The 14544-nt window shown below is 42.1% G+C and overlaps 1 protein-coding gene across 3 annotated transcripts in view; it reads right to left on the bottom strand.

Moving 5' to 3' along the window:
• TNS1 (tensin 1) overlaps positions 1–14249 on the bottom strand; it is a gene marked incomplete at its 5' end in the record, with an annotated part of 189221 nt that extends 174972 nt beyond the window's left edge. For all 3 annotated transcript variants that reach the window (XM_056552937.1, XM_056552936.1, XM_056552938.1), the window contains 1 exon segment: positions 14133–14249. In XM_056552937.1, coding sequence (XP_056408912.1) covers positions 14133–14249 — 117 coding nt within the window.
• Positions 14250–14544: the final 295 nt, after the last annotated feature.

Genomic DNA, 14544 nt, shown 5'->3' on the forward strand with positions numbered 1-14544 from the left:
ATATAGTGTCCTCTGTACTAACTCTCTGATCTGTGTCCGCTGAACTTAATCTGTTATAGAGTTCTATGTTCCTGTTATGTTTCTGGTTTGTTACCGACAATTTATTAGTATGTGTTTTTAGGCCCCTGCACTTTAATTCAGGGAGGGACCGGCGCTCAGTTGTCAATCCACTGTTTAGGATGGATGGTAAAGTAGGCAGGGAGAGCAGTTTTAGGGTCAGTTTAGGGCTCACTCTCCCTGTCCCCTGGTTGGTGCCTGACAAGAGAGTTCTGGCCTCTGCCCCCCTTATTCTAGCAGCTGCTCTCCCCTTTTTCTGGTCTCTGCCCCCTCTTATTCTGGCTGCTGTTCGCCTCTTGTTCAGGCTGCTGTTTCCCCCTTGTTCCGACAGCTGCTCTTCTCTTCTTTTGCCTGCACCATCCCCTTGTTCTGGCATCTGCCCCCTTATTGTGGCTGCTGTTCCCCCTTATTCTTGCCGCTGTCCCTCCCCATTTCTGGCAACTGTTCCCCCTAATTCTGTTCCCTCTGGGGCATTTTTCTCCATTGCAGCACTCTGCACCAAAACAGCATCTCCTGCCAACAAGTGGAAAATGTTATTCATGCAGCTGATTCATCTCTACAATGATGTCACTGCCTCATCATCAGCTCCCCAGCATTTATAATGGGGCCCAAATCCTATCTTCTGCCTGTAATACCCGATAGGTGCTGTAATGTCCTTATACTGTCCACACATGTCACAGCCTGGGACCCCCAGACTAAGAGACCACCAGGGACCGGCCCTTGGTTGTCCTTCCTTGGACTCTTTTGGTCAGTAGTGACCACTGCATACTGGGAACACCCTACAAGATGGGCTGCTCTGGAGAGGATCTGCCCCCGGGGTGTACACATCACTACTCAGCCCTGGTCACAGTTCCTCAGATCCCTACCATAAAATACATAATGATATGCAAGGTGCGGGGGCCGGTCAACCCTTCCTCAGGTGGATACATTGGTTGTTTTGCTTCTATTCTCATCTGGCCACTGAGATCCTTGGGGTATTAGAGTAAGGAGCGGGGGCTTGTTTTGTTGTGTTTTACAGTCGTCCGCTCCCCTTTTCATACGTATATCCACCTGGTGAACCACAAGTCCCAGGAGAAGGACTGCAGCAGATTGTGGAGAATTCTTTCTGGCTGTGTAGAGTTGTGAGAGGTCAATGTGTGTATTGTCTCTTATCCAGACGAGGAGCTGCTCCATGTTATCTTTCATTACTATCCGGGGCCTGATCACTAACGAATCTTCATTGTTGCCTGAAACTCAGCCCACTGGGACTGAGAGAAAGGTCCCCTTGTTATCCCTCACTGACACTTTATAAAATGTAACTTTTATGGTAACAAATCATAATAGTGAGCTAAAAGGGAATTAAAGGGGTACTCCAGGCCAAAACTTTTTTATATATATCAACTGGCTCCAGAAAGTTAAACAGATTTGTAAATTACTTCTGTTAAAAAATCTTAATCCTTTCAGTACTTATGAGCTTCTGAAGTTAAGGTTGTTCTTTTCTGTCTAAGTGCTCTCTGATGACACGTGTCTCGGGAACCGCCCAGTTTAGAAGCAAATCCCCATAGCAAACCTCTTCTAAACTGGGCGGTTCCCGAGACACGAGTCATCAGAGAGAACAACCTTAACTTCAGAAGCTCATAAGTACTGAAAGGATTAAGATTTTTTAATAGTAATAGTTAAGTAATTTACAAATCTGTTTAACTTTCTGGAGCCAGTTGATTGATATATATATATATATATATATATATATATATATATATATATATATATATATGTATAAAAAGTTTTATCCTGGAATACCCCTTTAACATATGTTACTATAAATGCAATTCAGTCTACAAGGACTGAGTAAAACGTCCACTTTTTATCTCTTACTGTAAATAAATAAAACTTAACGTTTATTGTTTTTGAAATCATAAGAATGAGCTGTGTGTGATATAAAAGCCAGCATTACAAGCACTGATATATTACCCCGGTACTGACGTCTTTGTGGACTGCCATTGATATGTGTACAGCATACCCGCAGTGTGTACTTAAAGGGAACCAATCATCAGATTTTACCCTATATAACGCTTGGCAAAGTGTTATATAGGGTAATATCTTTATTTTCACCATTCCCGGGGGACGCTCCTGCCCCCAGGGACTATACTTCCTTAGTTGTCATCTCTTCTCCAATTGTCAATCACAGGGGATTCTCCCCATTGGTGCCGCTCACCGGAACTCAGGAACTTACCTGTGCTCCGCCGTGTGCTCACACTCCTCCTTATGTCCATACTGCGCGTGCGCCTCCACCTGCGCACTCGCCCAGCACAGCCGCATTCCCTGCATACATGTCTCGCGCACGCGCTTAGACTCACTCTCCGTTGACGTAAACAGGGAGTGATATCGCATGTCCAAATGGTCGCGCATGCGGGAGAACTTAGAAAATGACACTTCGGCGGATATGCAGAGATGGAGACACGGTCTTATGACATAATAATGAGATTCATATTGCATCATCAATGATTGGGAGCGTATAACTTGTTGTTGTTGTTTCATTGTTTGTTTTTATATATAGTATATTACAAATGAATGGATTCTCACTTATGATATTAGAGACCAACAATACTGGAATGATCCATATAATCCATCCATAATCATATGTAAATACAGTGATCCCTCAACTTACAATGGCCTCAACATACAATAGTTTCAGCATACAATGGTCTTTTCTGGACCATTGTAACTCGAAACCAGACTCAACATACAATACTACAGACAGTCCAGATCTGTGATACCTGTCACAACTGGAGGAACTGACCAATCAGAACGGGCATTTTACTGGTAAATCACCTGTATTACTGAAGTGCATGCACTGACTGGTGTCTGGTAGCGCCCCCTACAGTACAGTGAGGAACTACAAGTTCTGTACTACTCCTTACCTGTATTACTGAAGTGCATGCACTGACTGGTGTCTGGTAGCGCCCCCTACAGTACAGGGAGGAACTACAAGTTCTGTACTACTCCTTACCTGTATTACTGAAGTGCATGCACTGACTGGTGTCTGGTAGCGCCCCCTACAGTACAGGGAGGAACTACAAGTTCTGTACTACTCCTTACCTGTATTACTGAAGTGTATGCACTGACTGGTGTCTGGTAGCGCCCCCTACAGTACAGTGAGGAACTACAAGTTCTGTACTACTCCTTACCTGTATTACTGAAGTGCATGCACTGACTGGTGTCTGGTAGCGCCCCCTACAGTACAGTGAGGAACTACAAGTTCCATACTACTCTTTACCTGTGCCAGGGTTAGTTGCTCCATTGGACACCAGGTCAGGGCGGCTCCATTTGGGACACTGTGTATTGTATAGGATGCTGAAGAAGCTTCTGTCCTCTACATAAACCATTGTTTCCCAACCAGGGTGCCTCCAGCTGTTGTAAAACTACAAATCCCAGCACGCCCGGACAGCCGTTGGCTGTCCGGGCATGCTGGGAGTTGTAGTTTTGCAATAGCTGGAGGCACCCTGGTTGGGAAACACTGACATAAACAGTGATTACAGCTCCCAGCAGATCTTTCTTACTTTTATATGTAAGGATTTGCTTTATCTATATTAGTTATCTACTTATTTTTCTTTAATCTTCACTTTTGCCTTTTTTTCGGATGACATTTTGGGGCTTCAGAATCAATTAACAGGTTTCCATAGAGTTCTGGTCTCAACATACAATGGTTTCAACATACAATGGTCGTCCTGGAACCAGTTAATATTGTAACTTGAGGGAGCACTGTATATTAGTTATAATATTTATTCCTTTATTTTTCTGCAGTAATTAAGACCCAAAAAACATAATCGCTGAAGTGTTTTGTGTTTTTAGTAAATGAAGTTATAGACCCACCTCCTCCCATGAGAGTAATCACTAACGACCATCTTCACAATTACCATAATTAGCATATTATCCTTCTCACAAAGGTAAGTATATCAATCTCCTTACTAGAGGGCAAACCCAACCTACCTAATAGGTTGTTCATATGTTCTGATGTGTTCACTGCACCTACTGTAGGTAATCATTATATCCCCCTCCTCACATAGGTAAGTATATCAGTGGGATCATATACCAATGTATTCACTGCACCTACTGTAGGTAATCATTATATCACCCTCCTCACATAGGTAAGTATATCAGTGGAATCATATACCAATGTATTCACTGCACCTACTGTAGGTAATCATTATATCCCCCTCCTCACATAGGTAAGTATATCAGTGGGATCATATACCAATGTATTCACTGCACCTACTGTAGGTAATCATTATATCCCCCTCCTCACATAGGTAAGTATATCAGTGGGATCATATACCAATGTATTCACTGCACCTACTGTAGGTAATCATTATATCCCCCTCCTCACATAGGTAAGTATATCAGTGGAATCATATACCAATGTGTTCACTGCACCTACTGTAGGTAATCATTATATCCCCCTCCTCACATAGGTAAGTATATCAGTGGAATCATATACCAATGTATTCACTGCACCTACTGTAGGTAATCATTATATCCCCCTCCTCACATAGGTAAGTATATCAGTGGAATCATATACCAATGTATTCACTGCACCTACTGTAGGTAATCATTATATCCCCCTCCTCACATAGGTAAGTATATCAGTGGGATCATATACCAATGTATTCACTGCACCTACTGTAGGTAATCATTATATCCCCCTCCTCACATAGGTAAGTATATCAGTGGGATCATATACCAATGTGTTCACTGCACCTACTGTAGGTAATCATTATATCCCCCTCCTCACATAGGTAAGTATATCAGTGGGATCATATACCAATGTGTTCACTGCACCTACTGTAAGTAATCATTATATCACCCTCCTCACATAGGTAAGTATATCAGTGGGATCATATACCAATGTATTCACTGCACCTACTGTAGGTAATCATTATATCCCCCTCCTCACATAGGTAAGTATATCAGTGGGATCATATACCAATGTATTCACTGCACCTACTGTAGGTAATCATTATATCCCCCTCCTCACATAGGTAAGTATATCAGTGGGATCATATACCAATGTATTCACTGCACCTACTGTAGGTAATCATTATATCCCCCTCCTCACATAGGTAAGTATATCACTGGAATCATATACCAATGTATTCACTGCACCTACTGTAGGTAATCATTATATCACCCTCCTCACATAGGTAAGTATATCAGTGGGATCATATACCAATGTGTTCACTGCACCTACTGTAGGTAATCATTATATCACCCTCCTCACATAGGTAAGTATATCAGTGGGATCATATACCAATGTATTCACTGCACCTACTGTAGGTAATCATTATATCCCCCTCCTCACATAGGTAAGTATATCAGTGGGATCATATACCAATGTATTCACTGCACCTACTGTAGGTAATCATTATATCCCCCTCCTCACATAGGTAAGTATATCACTGGAATCATATACCAATGTATTCACTGCACCTACTGTAGGTAATCATTATATCCCCCTCCTCACATAGGTAAGTATATCACTGGGATCATATACCAATGTATTCACTGCACCTACTGTAGGTAATCATTATATCACCCTCCTCACATAGGTAAGTATATCAGTGGGATCATATACCAATGTATTCACTGCACCTACTGTAGGTAATCATTATATCACCCTCCTCACATAGGTAAGTATATCAGTGGGATCATATACCAATGTATTCACTGCACCTACTGTAGGTAATCATTATATCCCCCTCCTCACATAGGTAAGTATATCAGTGGAATCATATACCAATGTATTCACTGCACCTACTGTAGGTAATCATTATATCCCCCTCCTCACATAGGTAAGTATATCAGTGGGATCATATACCAATGTATTCACTGCACCTACTGTAGGTAATCATTATATCACCCTCCTCACATAGGTAAGTATATCAGTGGGATCATATACCAATGTATTCACTGCACCTACTGTAGGTAATCATTATATCACCCTCCTCACATAGGTAAGTATATCAGTGGGATCATATACCAATGTGTTCACTGCACCTACTGTAGGTAATCATTATATCACCCTCCTCACATAGGTAAGTATATCAGTGGAATCATATACCAATGTATTCACTGCACCTACTGTAGGTAATCATTATATCACCCTCCTCACATAGGTAAGTATATCAGTGGGATCATATACCAATGTATTCACTGCACCTACTGTAGGTAATCATTATATCCCCCTCCTAACATAGGTAAGTATATCAGTGGGATCATATACCAATGTATTCACTGCACCTACTGTAGGTAATCATTATATCCCCCTCCTCACATAGGTAAGTATATCAGTGGGATCATATACCAATGTATTCACTGCACCTACTGTAGGTAATCATTATATCCCCCTCCTCACATAGGTAAGTATATCAGTGGGATCATATACCAATGTATTCACTGCAGCAATGTATATACACACACAACCTGTATACATCTGTATACATGTACACACCCCACATATATATTCTGTATACATGTACACACACGCACAACCTGTATACATCTGTATACATGTACACACCCCACATATATAATCTGTATACATGTACACACACACCACACATATATATATACAACCTGTATACATGTACACACACGCACAACCTGTATACATCTGTATACATGTACACAAACACCACACATATATATATACAACCTGTATACATGTACACACACGCACAACCTGTATACATCTGTATACATGTACACACCCCACATATATAATCTGTATACATGTACACACACACCACACATATATATATACAACCTGTATACATGTACACACACGCACAACCTGTATACATCTGTATACATGTACACACACACCACACATATATATATACAACCTGTATACATGTACACACACGCACAACCTGTATACATGTACACACCCCACATATATAATCTGTATACATGTACACACACACACCACACATATATATATACAACCTGTATACATGTACACACCCCACATATATATTCTGTATACATGTACACACACACCACACATATATATATACAACCTGTATACATGTACACACACGCACAACCTGTATACATGTACACACCCCACATATATAATCTGTATACATGTACACACACACACCACACATATATATATACAACCTGTATACATGTACACACCCCACATATATATTCTGTATACATGTACACACACACCACACATACACGGGGGGCCGCCCTAGTGATATATAGAGGGGACAGGCGGCTCTGGCAGGGGCCACATTCAGTCCTTGGAATATGAAGCTTTATCATTGTAGAATGAAATGTTCTGTGAATTGGATTTATACTGTGCAGGATAGTTTCCCAGCATGGTTAAGATCTCTGCTTGTTGTCAGGGAGCGTGAACATCCTCAACTGTAGGAAGTTTTATCTCTGGACAAGTTTTTAGCCCCTAGATATAAGCAGGAATATTCCTGTCCACTGACAGCAAGCAGAGGTTTTGAAACTGGAAAGAAACTGAAATTCAAAGTATATAGGAGAATCCCTTAACAGTGATGGAGGGATCGGCTGCTGAGAAGGAAGCACCTACAGCACTGCTCATCCTGCTCCTCCTGGTTCCTGCACACTGGTGACACACACTCAGGGAATATGTGATGGGGCGGTGGAGCCTGCACTCAGCCGAGTTGTCACTCACAAGGTCACACATTTTTCCTGACACAAGGTTAGGAGTCCAGAGCGGACACCAGACTAGAATGGAAAGATCACCAGATGTCATGGAGCAGGAGAAAGCAGGCGCTAGGTCACCCCCAGTGGTCACGTGCAGTACTGCAGCCATGCAGCCTCTAAGAAGTTGCAGTTTTGCCCATTTGTGGGGTCGTTATTTGGGAATCATACATCACTACAGCCTCTGCACCCGCCAAAGACATTCCTCCGAATACAAACACTGCGCCGGCTGCCACAAGTAAACAGCTCAGAGGCCAAAAGTTTCTCCCCGTCTCTCACTTGAAGGTGTCAGCTTCCTGTGCCGCCTCCTGACAGCCATAAATCAGGGGCAGCAACCTGACAGTCCGAGAAACATCAAGCCTGACTGCAGGAAAAGTGCTGGGGCGCCCACGTTACGCCAATCTATAGTCCGCACCATATACGCCATTCTATAGTCCGCACTATATACGCCATTCTATAGTCCGCACCATATACGCCATTCTATAGTCCGCACCATATACGCCATTCTATAGTCCGCACCTTATACGCCAATCTATAGTCCGCACCATATACGCCATTCTATAGTCCGCACCTTATACGCCAATCTATAGTCCGCACTATATACGCCATTCTATAGTCCGCACCTTATACGCCAATCTATAGTCCGCACCTCATACGCCATTCTATAGTCCGCACCATATACGCCATTCTATAGTCCGCACCATATACGCCATTCTATAGTCCGCACCATATACGCCATTCTATAGTCCGCACCTTATACGCCATTCTATAGTCCGCACCATATACGCCATTCTATAGTTCGCACCTTATACGCCATTCTATAGTCCGCACCTCATACACCATTCTATAGTCCGCACCTCATACGCCATTCTATAGTCCGCACCTTATACGCCATTCTATAGTCCGCACCATATACGCCATTCTATAGTTCGCACCATATACGCCAATCTATAGTCTGCACCTCATACGCCATTCTATAGTCCGCACCTCATACACCATTCTATAGTCCGCACCTTATACGCCATTCTATAGTCCGCACCATATACGCCATTCTATAGTCCGCACCATATACGCCATTCTATAGTCCGCACCTTATACGCCATTCTATAGTCCGCACCTTATACACCATTCTATAGTCCGCACCTTATACACCATTCTATAGTCCGCACCTCATACACCATTCTATAGTCCGCACCTCATACGCCATTCTATAGTCCTCACCATATACGCCATTCTATTGTCCGCACCTTATACGCCATTCTATAGTCCGCACCTTATACGCCATTCTATAGTCCGCACCATATACACCATTCTATAGTCCGCACCATATACACCATTCTATAGTCCGCACCATATACACCATTCTATAGTCCGCACCTCATACACCATTCTATAGTCCGCACCTCATACACCATTCTATAGTCCGCACCATATACACCATTCTATAGTCCGCACCTCATACACCATTCTATAGTCCGCACCTCATACACCATTCTATAGTCCGCACCATATACACCATTCTATAGTCCGCACCATATACACCATTCTATAGTCCGCACCATATACACCATTCTATAGTCCGCACCTTATACGCTATTCTATAGTCCGCACCATATACGCCATTCTATAGTCCGCACCTTATACGCCATTCTATAGTCCGCACCTTATACGCCAATCTATAGTCCGCACCTCATACACCATTCTATAGTCCGCACCTCATACACCATTCTATAGTCCGCACCATATACGCCATTCTATAGTCCGCACCATATACACCATTCTATAGTCCGCACCTCATACACCATTCTATAGTCCGCACCTCATACACCATTCTATAGTCCGCACCTCATACACCATTCTATAGTCCGCACCATATACACCATTCTATAGTCCGCACCTCATACACCATTCTATAGTCCGCACCTCATACACCATTCTATAGTCCGCACCATATACACCATTCTATAGTCCGCACCATATACACCATTCTATAGTCCGCACCTTATACGCTATTCTATAGTCCGCACCATATACGCCATTCTATAGTCCGCACCTTATACGCCATTCTATAGTCCGCACCTTATACGCCATTCTATAGTCCGCACCTTATACGCCATTCTATAGTCCGCACCTTATACGCCAATCTATAGTCCGCACCTCATACGCCATTCTATAGTCCGCACCTCATACACCATTCTATAGTCCGCACCTCATACGCCATTCTATAGTCCGCACCTCATACACCATTCTATAGTCCGCACCTCATACACCATTCTATAGTCCGCACCATATACGCCATTCTATAGTCCGCACCATATACGCCAATCTATAGTCCGCACCTCATAAGCCATTCTATAGTCCGCACCATATACGCCATTCTATAGTCCGCACCTTATACACCATTCTATAGTCCGCACCTCATACACCATTCTATAGTCCGCACCTCATACGCCATTCTATAGTCCGCACCTCATACGCCATTCTATAGTCCGCACCATATACGCCATTCTATAGTCCTCACCATATACGCCATTCTATAGTCCGCACCTTATACGCCATTCTACTGTCCGCACCTTATACGCCATTCTACAGTCCGCACCTTATACGCCATTCTATAGTCCGCACCATATACACCATTCTATAGTCCGCACCATATACACCATTCTATAGTCCGCACCATATACACCATTCTATAGTCCGCACCATATACGCCATTCTATAGTCCGCACCTTATACGCCATTCTATAGTCCGCACCTTATACACCATTCTATAGTCCGCACCATATACGCCATTCTATAGTCCGCACCATATACGCCATTCTATAGTCCGCACCTTATACGCCATTCTATAGTCCGCACCTTATACGCCATTCTATAGTCCGCACCTTATACACCATTCTATAGTCCGCACCATATACACCATTCTATAGTCCGCACCATATACACCATTCTATAGTCCGCACCTTATACACCATTCTATAGTCCGCACCTTATACACCATTCTATAGTCCGCACCTTATACACCATTCTATAGTCCGCACCTTATACACTATTCTATAGTCCGCACCTTATACACCATTCTATAGTCCGCACCTTATACACCATTCTATAGTCCGCACCTTATACACCATTCTATAGTCCGCACCTTATACACCATTCTATAGTCCGCACCTTATACACTATTCTATAGTCCGCACCTTATACACCATTCTATAGTCCGCACCATATACACCATTCTATAGTCCGCACCTTGTACACTATTCTATAGTCCGCACCTTATACGCCATTCTATAGTCCGCACCATATACACCATTCTATAATCCGCACCTTATACACCATTCTATAGTCCGCACCTTATACACCATTCTATAGTCCGCACCTTATACACCATTCTATAGTCCGCACCATATAAACTATTCTATAGTCCGCACCTTATACACCATTCTATAGTCCGCACCTTATACACCATTCTATAGTCCTTCCCATATACGCCATTCTATAGTCCGCACCATATACGCCATTCTATAGTCCGCACCTTATACACCATTCTATAGTCCGCACCTTATACACCATTCTATAGTCCGCACCTTATACACCATTCTATAGTCCGCACCATATACACCATTCTATAGTCCGCACCATATACACCATTCTATAGTCCGCACCTTATACACTATTCTATAGTCCGCACCTCATACACCATTCTATAGTCCGCACCTTATACACTATTCTATAGTCCGCACCTTATACACCATTCTATAGTCCGCACCTTATACACCATTCTATAGTCCGCACCTTATACACCATTCTATAGTCCGCACCATATACACCATTCTATAGTCCGCACCATATACTCCATTCTATAGTCCGCACCTTATACACCATTCTATAGTCCGCACCTTATACACCATTCTATAGTCCGCACCTTATACACCATTCTATAGTCCGCACCTTATACACCATTCTATAGTCCGCACCATATACGCCATCTTCATCACATGAGGCATAGTGTACAGACGTGGGGTCTCCCCACCACGACCACTAACACCAACCAGTACAATACACATCCCACCTGCTGCATGGGGATGGTGCTGGAGGATATGATCTCTGCTTGCTGTCAGTGAAAAAAAACAGCCCTGGGGCTTTGTCATGTCACGTGGGCTCTGTTATAGATGCATCTGTAGCAAACCCTCTGCTTTTAGAAGTATTAGGTCTGATACATTAATTTACAGGCTATCCTCTATATACCAGATATAACACCTGCAGGCTATCCTCTATATACCAGATATAACACCTGCAGACTATCCTCTATATACCAGATATAACACCTGCAGGCTATCCTCTATATACCAGATATAACTCCTGCAGGCTATCCTCTATATACCAGATATAACACCTGCAGGCTATCCTCTATATACCAGATATAACACCTGCAGGCTATCCTCTATATACCAGATATAACACCTGCAGACTATCCTCTATATACCAGATATAACACCTGCAGACTATCCTCTATATACCAGATATAACACTTGCAGACTATCCTCTATATACCAGATATAACACTTGCAGACTATCCTCTATATACCAGATATAACACCTGCAGGCTATCCTCTATATACCAGATATAACACCTGCAGGCTATCCTCTATATACCAGATATAACACCTGCAGGCTATCCTCTATATACCAGATATAACACCTGCAGGCTATCCTCTATATACTAGATATAACACCTGCAGACTATCCTCTATATATCAGATATAACACCTGCAGGCTATCCTCTATATACCAGATATAACACCTGCAGACTATCCTCTATATACCAGATATAACACCTGCAGACTATCCTCTATATACCAGATATAACACCTGCAGACTATCCTCTATATACCAGATATAACACCTGCAGACTATCCTCTATATACCAGATATAACACCTGCAGACTATCCTCTATATACCAGATATAACACCTGCAGACTATCCTCTATATACCAGATATAACACCTGGTGACTATCCTCTATATACCAGATATAACACCTGCAGACTATCCTCTATATACCAGATTTAACACCTGCAGACTATCCTCTATATACCAGATATAACACCTGCAGACTATCCTCTATATACCAGATATAACACCTGCAGGCTATCCTCTATATACCAGATATAACACTTGCAGGCTATCCTCTATATACCAGATATAACACCTGCAGACTATCCTCTATATGCCAGATATAACACTTGCAGGCTATCCTCTATATACCAGATATAACACTTGCAGACTATCCTCTATATACCAGATATAACACTTGCAGGCTATCCTCTATATACCAGATATAACACCTGCAGACTATCCTCTATATACCAGATATAACACTTGCAGACTATCCTCTATATACCAGATATAACACCTGCAGGCTATCCTCTATATACCAGATATAACACCTGGTGACTATCCTCTATATACCAGATATAACACTTGCAGACTATCCTCTATATACCAGATATAACACCTGCAGGCTATCCTCTATATACCAGATATAACACCTGGTGACTATCCTCTATATGCCAGATATAACACCTGCAGACTATCCTCTATATACCAGATATAACACTTGCAGGCTATCCTCTATATACCAGATATAACACTTGCAGGCTATCCTCTATATACCAGATATAACACCTGCAGACTATCCTCTATATACCAGATATAACACTTGCAGGCTATCCTCTATATACCAGATATAACACCTGCAGGCTATCCTCTATATACCAGATATAACACCTGCAGGCTATCCTCTATATACCAGATATAACACCTGCAGACTATCCTCTATATACCAGATATAACACTTGCAGGCTATCCTCTATATACCAGATATAACACTTGCAGACTATCCTCTATATACCAGATATAACACTTGCAGGCTATCCTCTATATACCAGATATAACACCTGGTGACTATCCTCTATATGCCAGATATAACACCTGCAGACTATCCTCTATATACCAGATATAACACTTGCAGGCTATCCTCTATATACCAGATATAACACCTGCAGGCTATCCTCTATATACCAGATATAACACCTGCAGGCTATCCTCTATATACCAGATATAACACTTGCAGACTATCCTCTATATACCAGATATAACACTTGCAGGCTATCCTCTCTATACCAGATATAACACTTGCAGGCTATCCTCTATATACCAGATATAACACCTGCAGGCTATCCTCTATATACCAGATATAACACCCGCAGACTATCCTCTATATACCAGATATAACACTTGCAGGCTACTTGCATTAACAGAAAATTCAAAGTCAGATGTGAAGTACCGACCTTCCAGACTATCCTCCCGATGTGCATTTAAATTGTCATAAGAATCCCAGCGAATCAGAGGATCCGAAGTGTTATAATCCACAGAGACACTAGGACCGTTCTCCAAATGTTCCATCCCTGAAAGAAAATAAACTAACAATAATACAAGAAACTACTGACACATAGTGCACTGTATAACCAGAGAGCCCCAGTGATATAGAAGATCGATTCTTGTATATAGGAGCAGTATTATAGTAGTTATATTCTTGTATATAGGAGCAGTATTATAGTAGTTATATTCTTGTATATAGGAGCAGTATTATAGTAGTTATATTCTTGTATATAGGAGGCAGTATTATAGTAGTTATATTCTTGTATATAGGAGCAGTATTATAGTAGTTATATTCTTGTATATAGGAGACAGTATTATAGT

Source organism: Hyla sarda, unplaced genomic scaffold (genome assembly GCF_029499605.1).
Source record: "Hyla sarda isolate aHylSar1 unplaced genomic scaffold, aHylSar1.hap1 scaffold_213, whole genome shotgun sequence".
In the NCBI taxonomy this organism is placed as follows: domain Eukaryota; kingdom Metazoa; phylum Chordata; class Amphibia; order Anura; family Hylidae; genus Hyla; species Hyla sarda.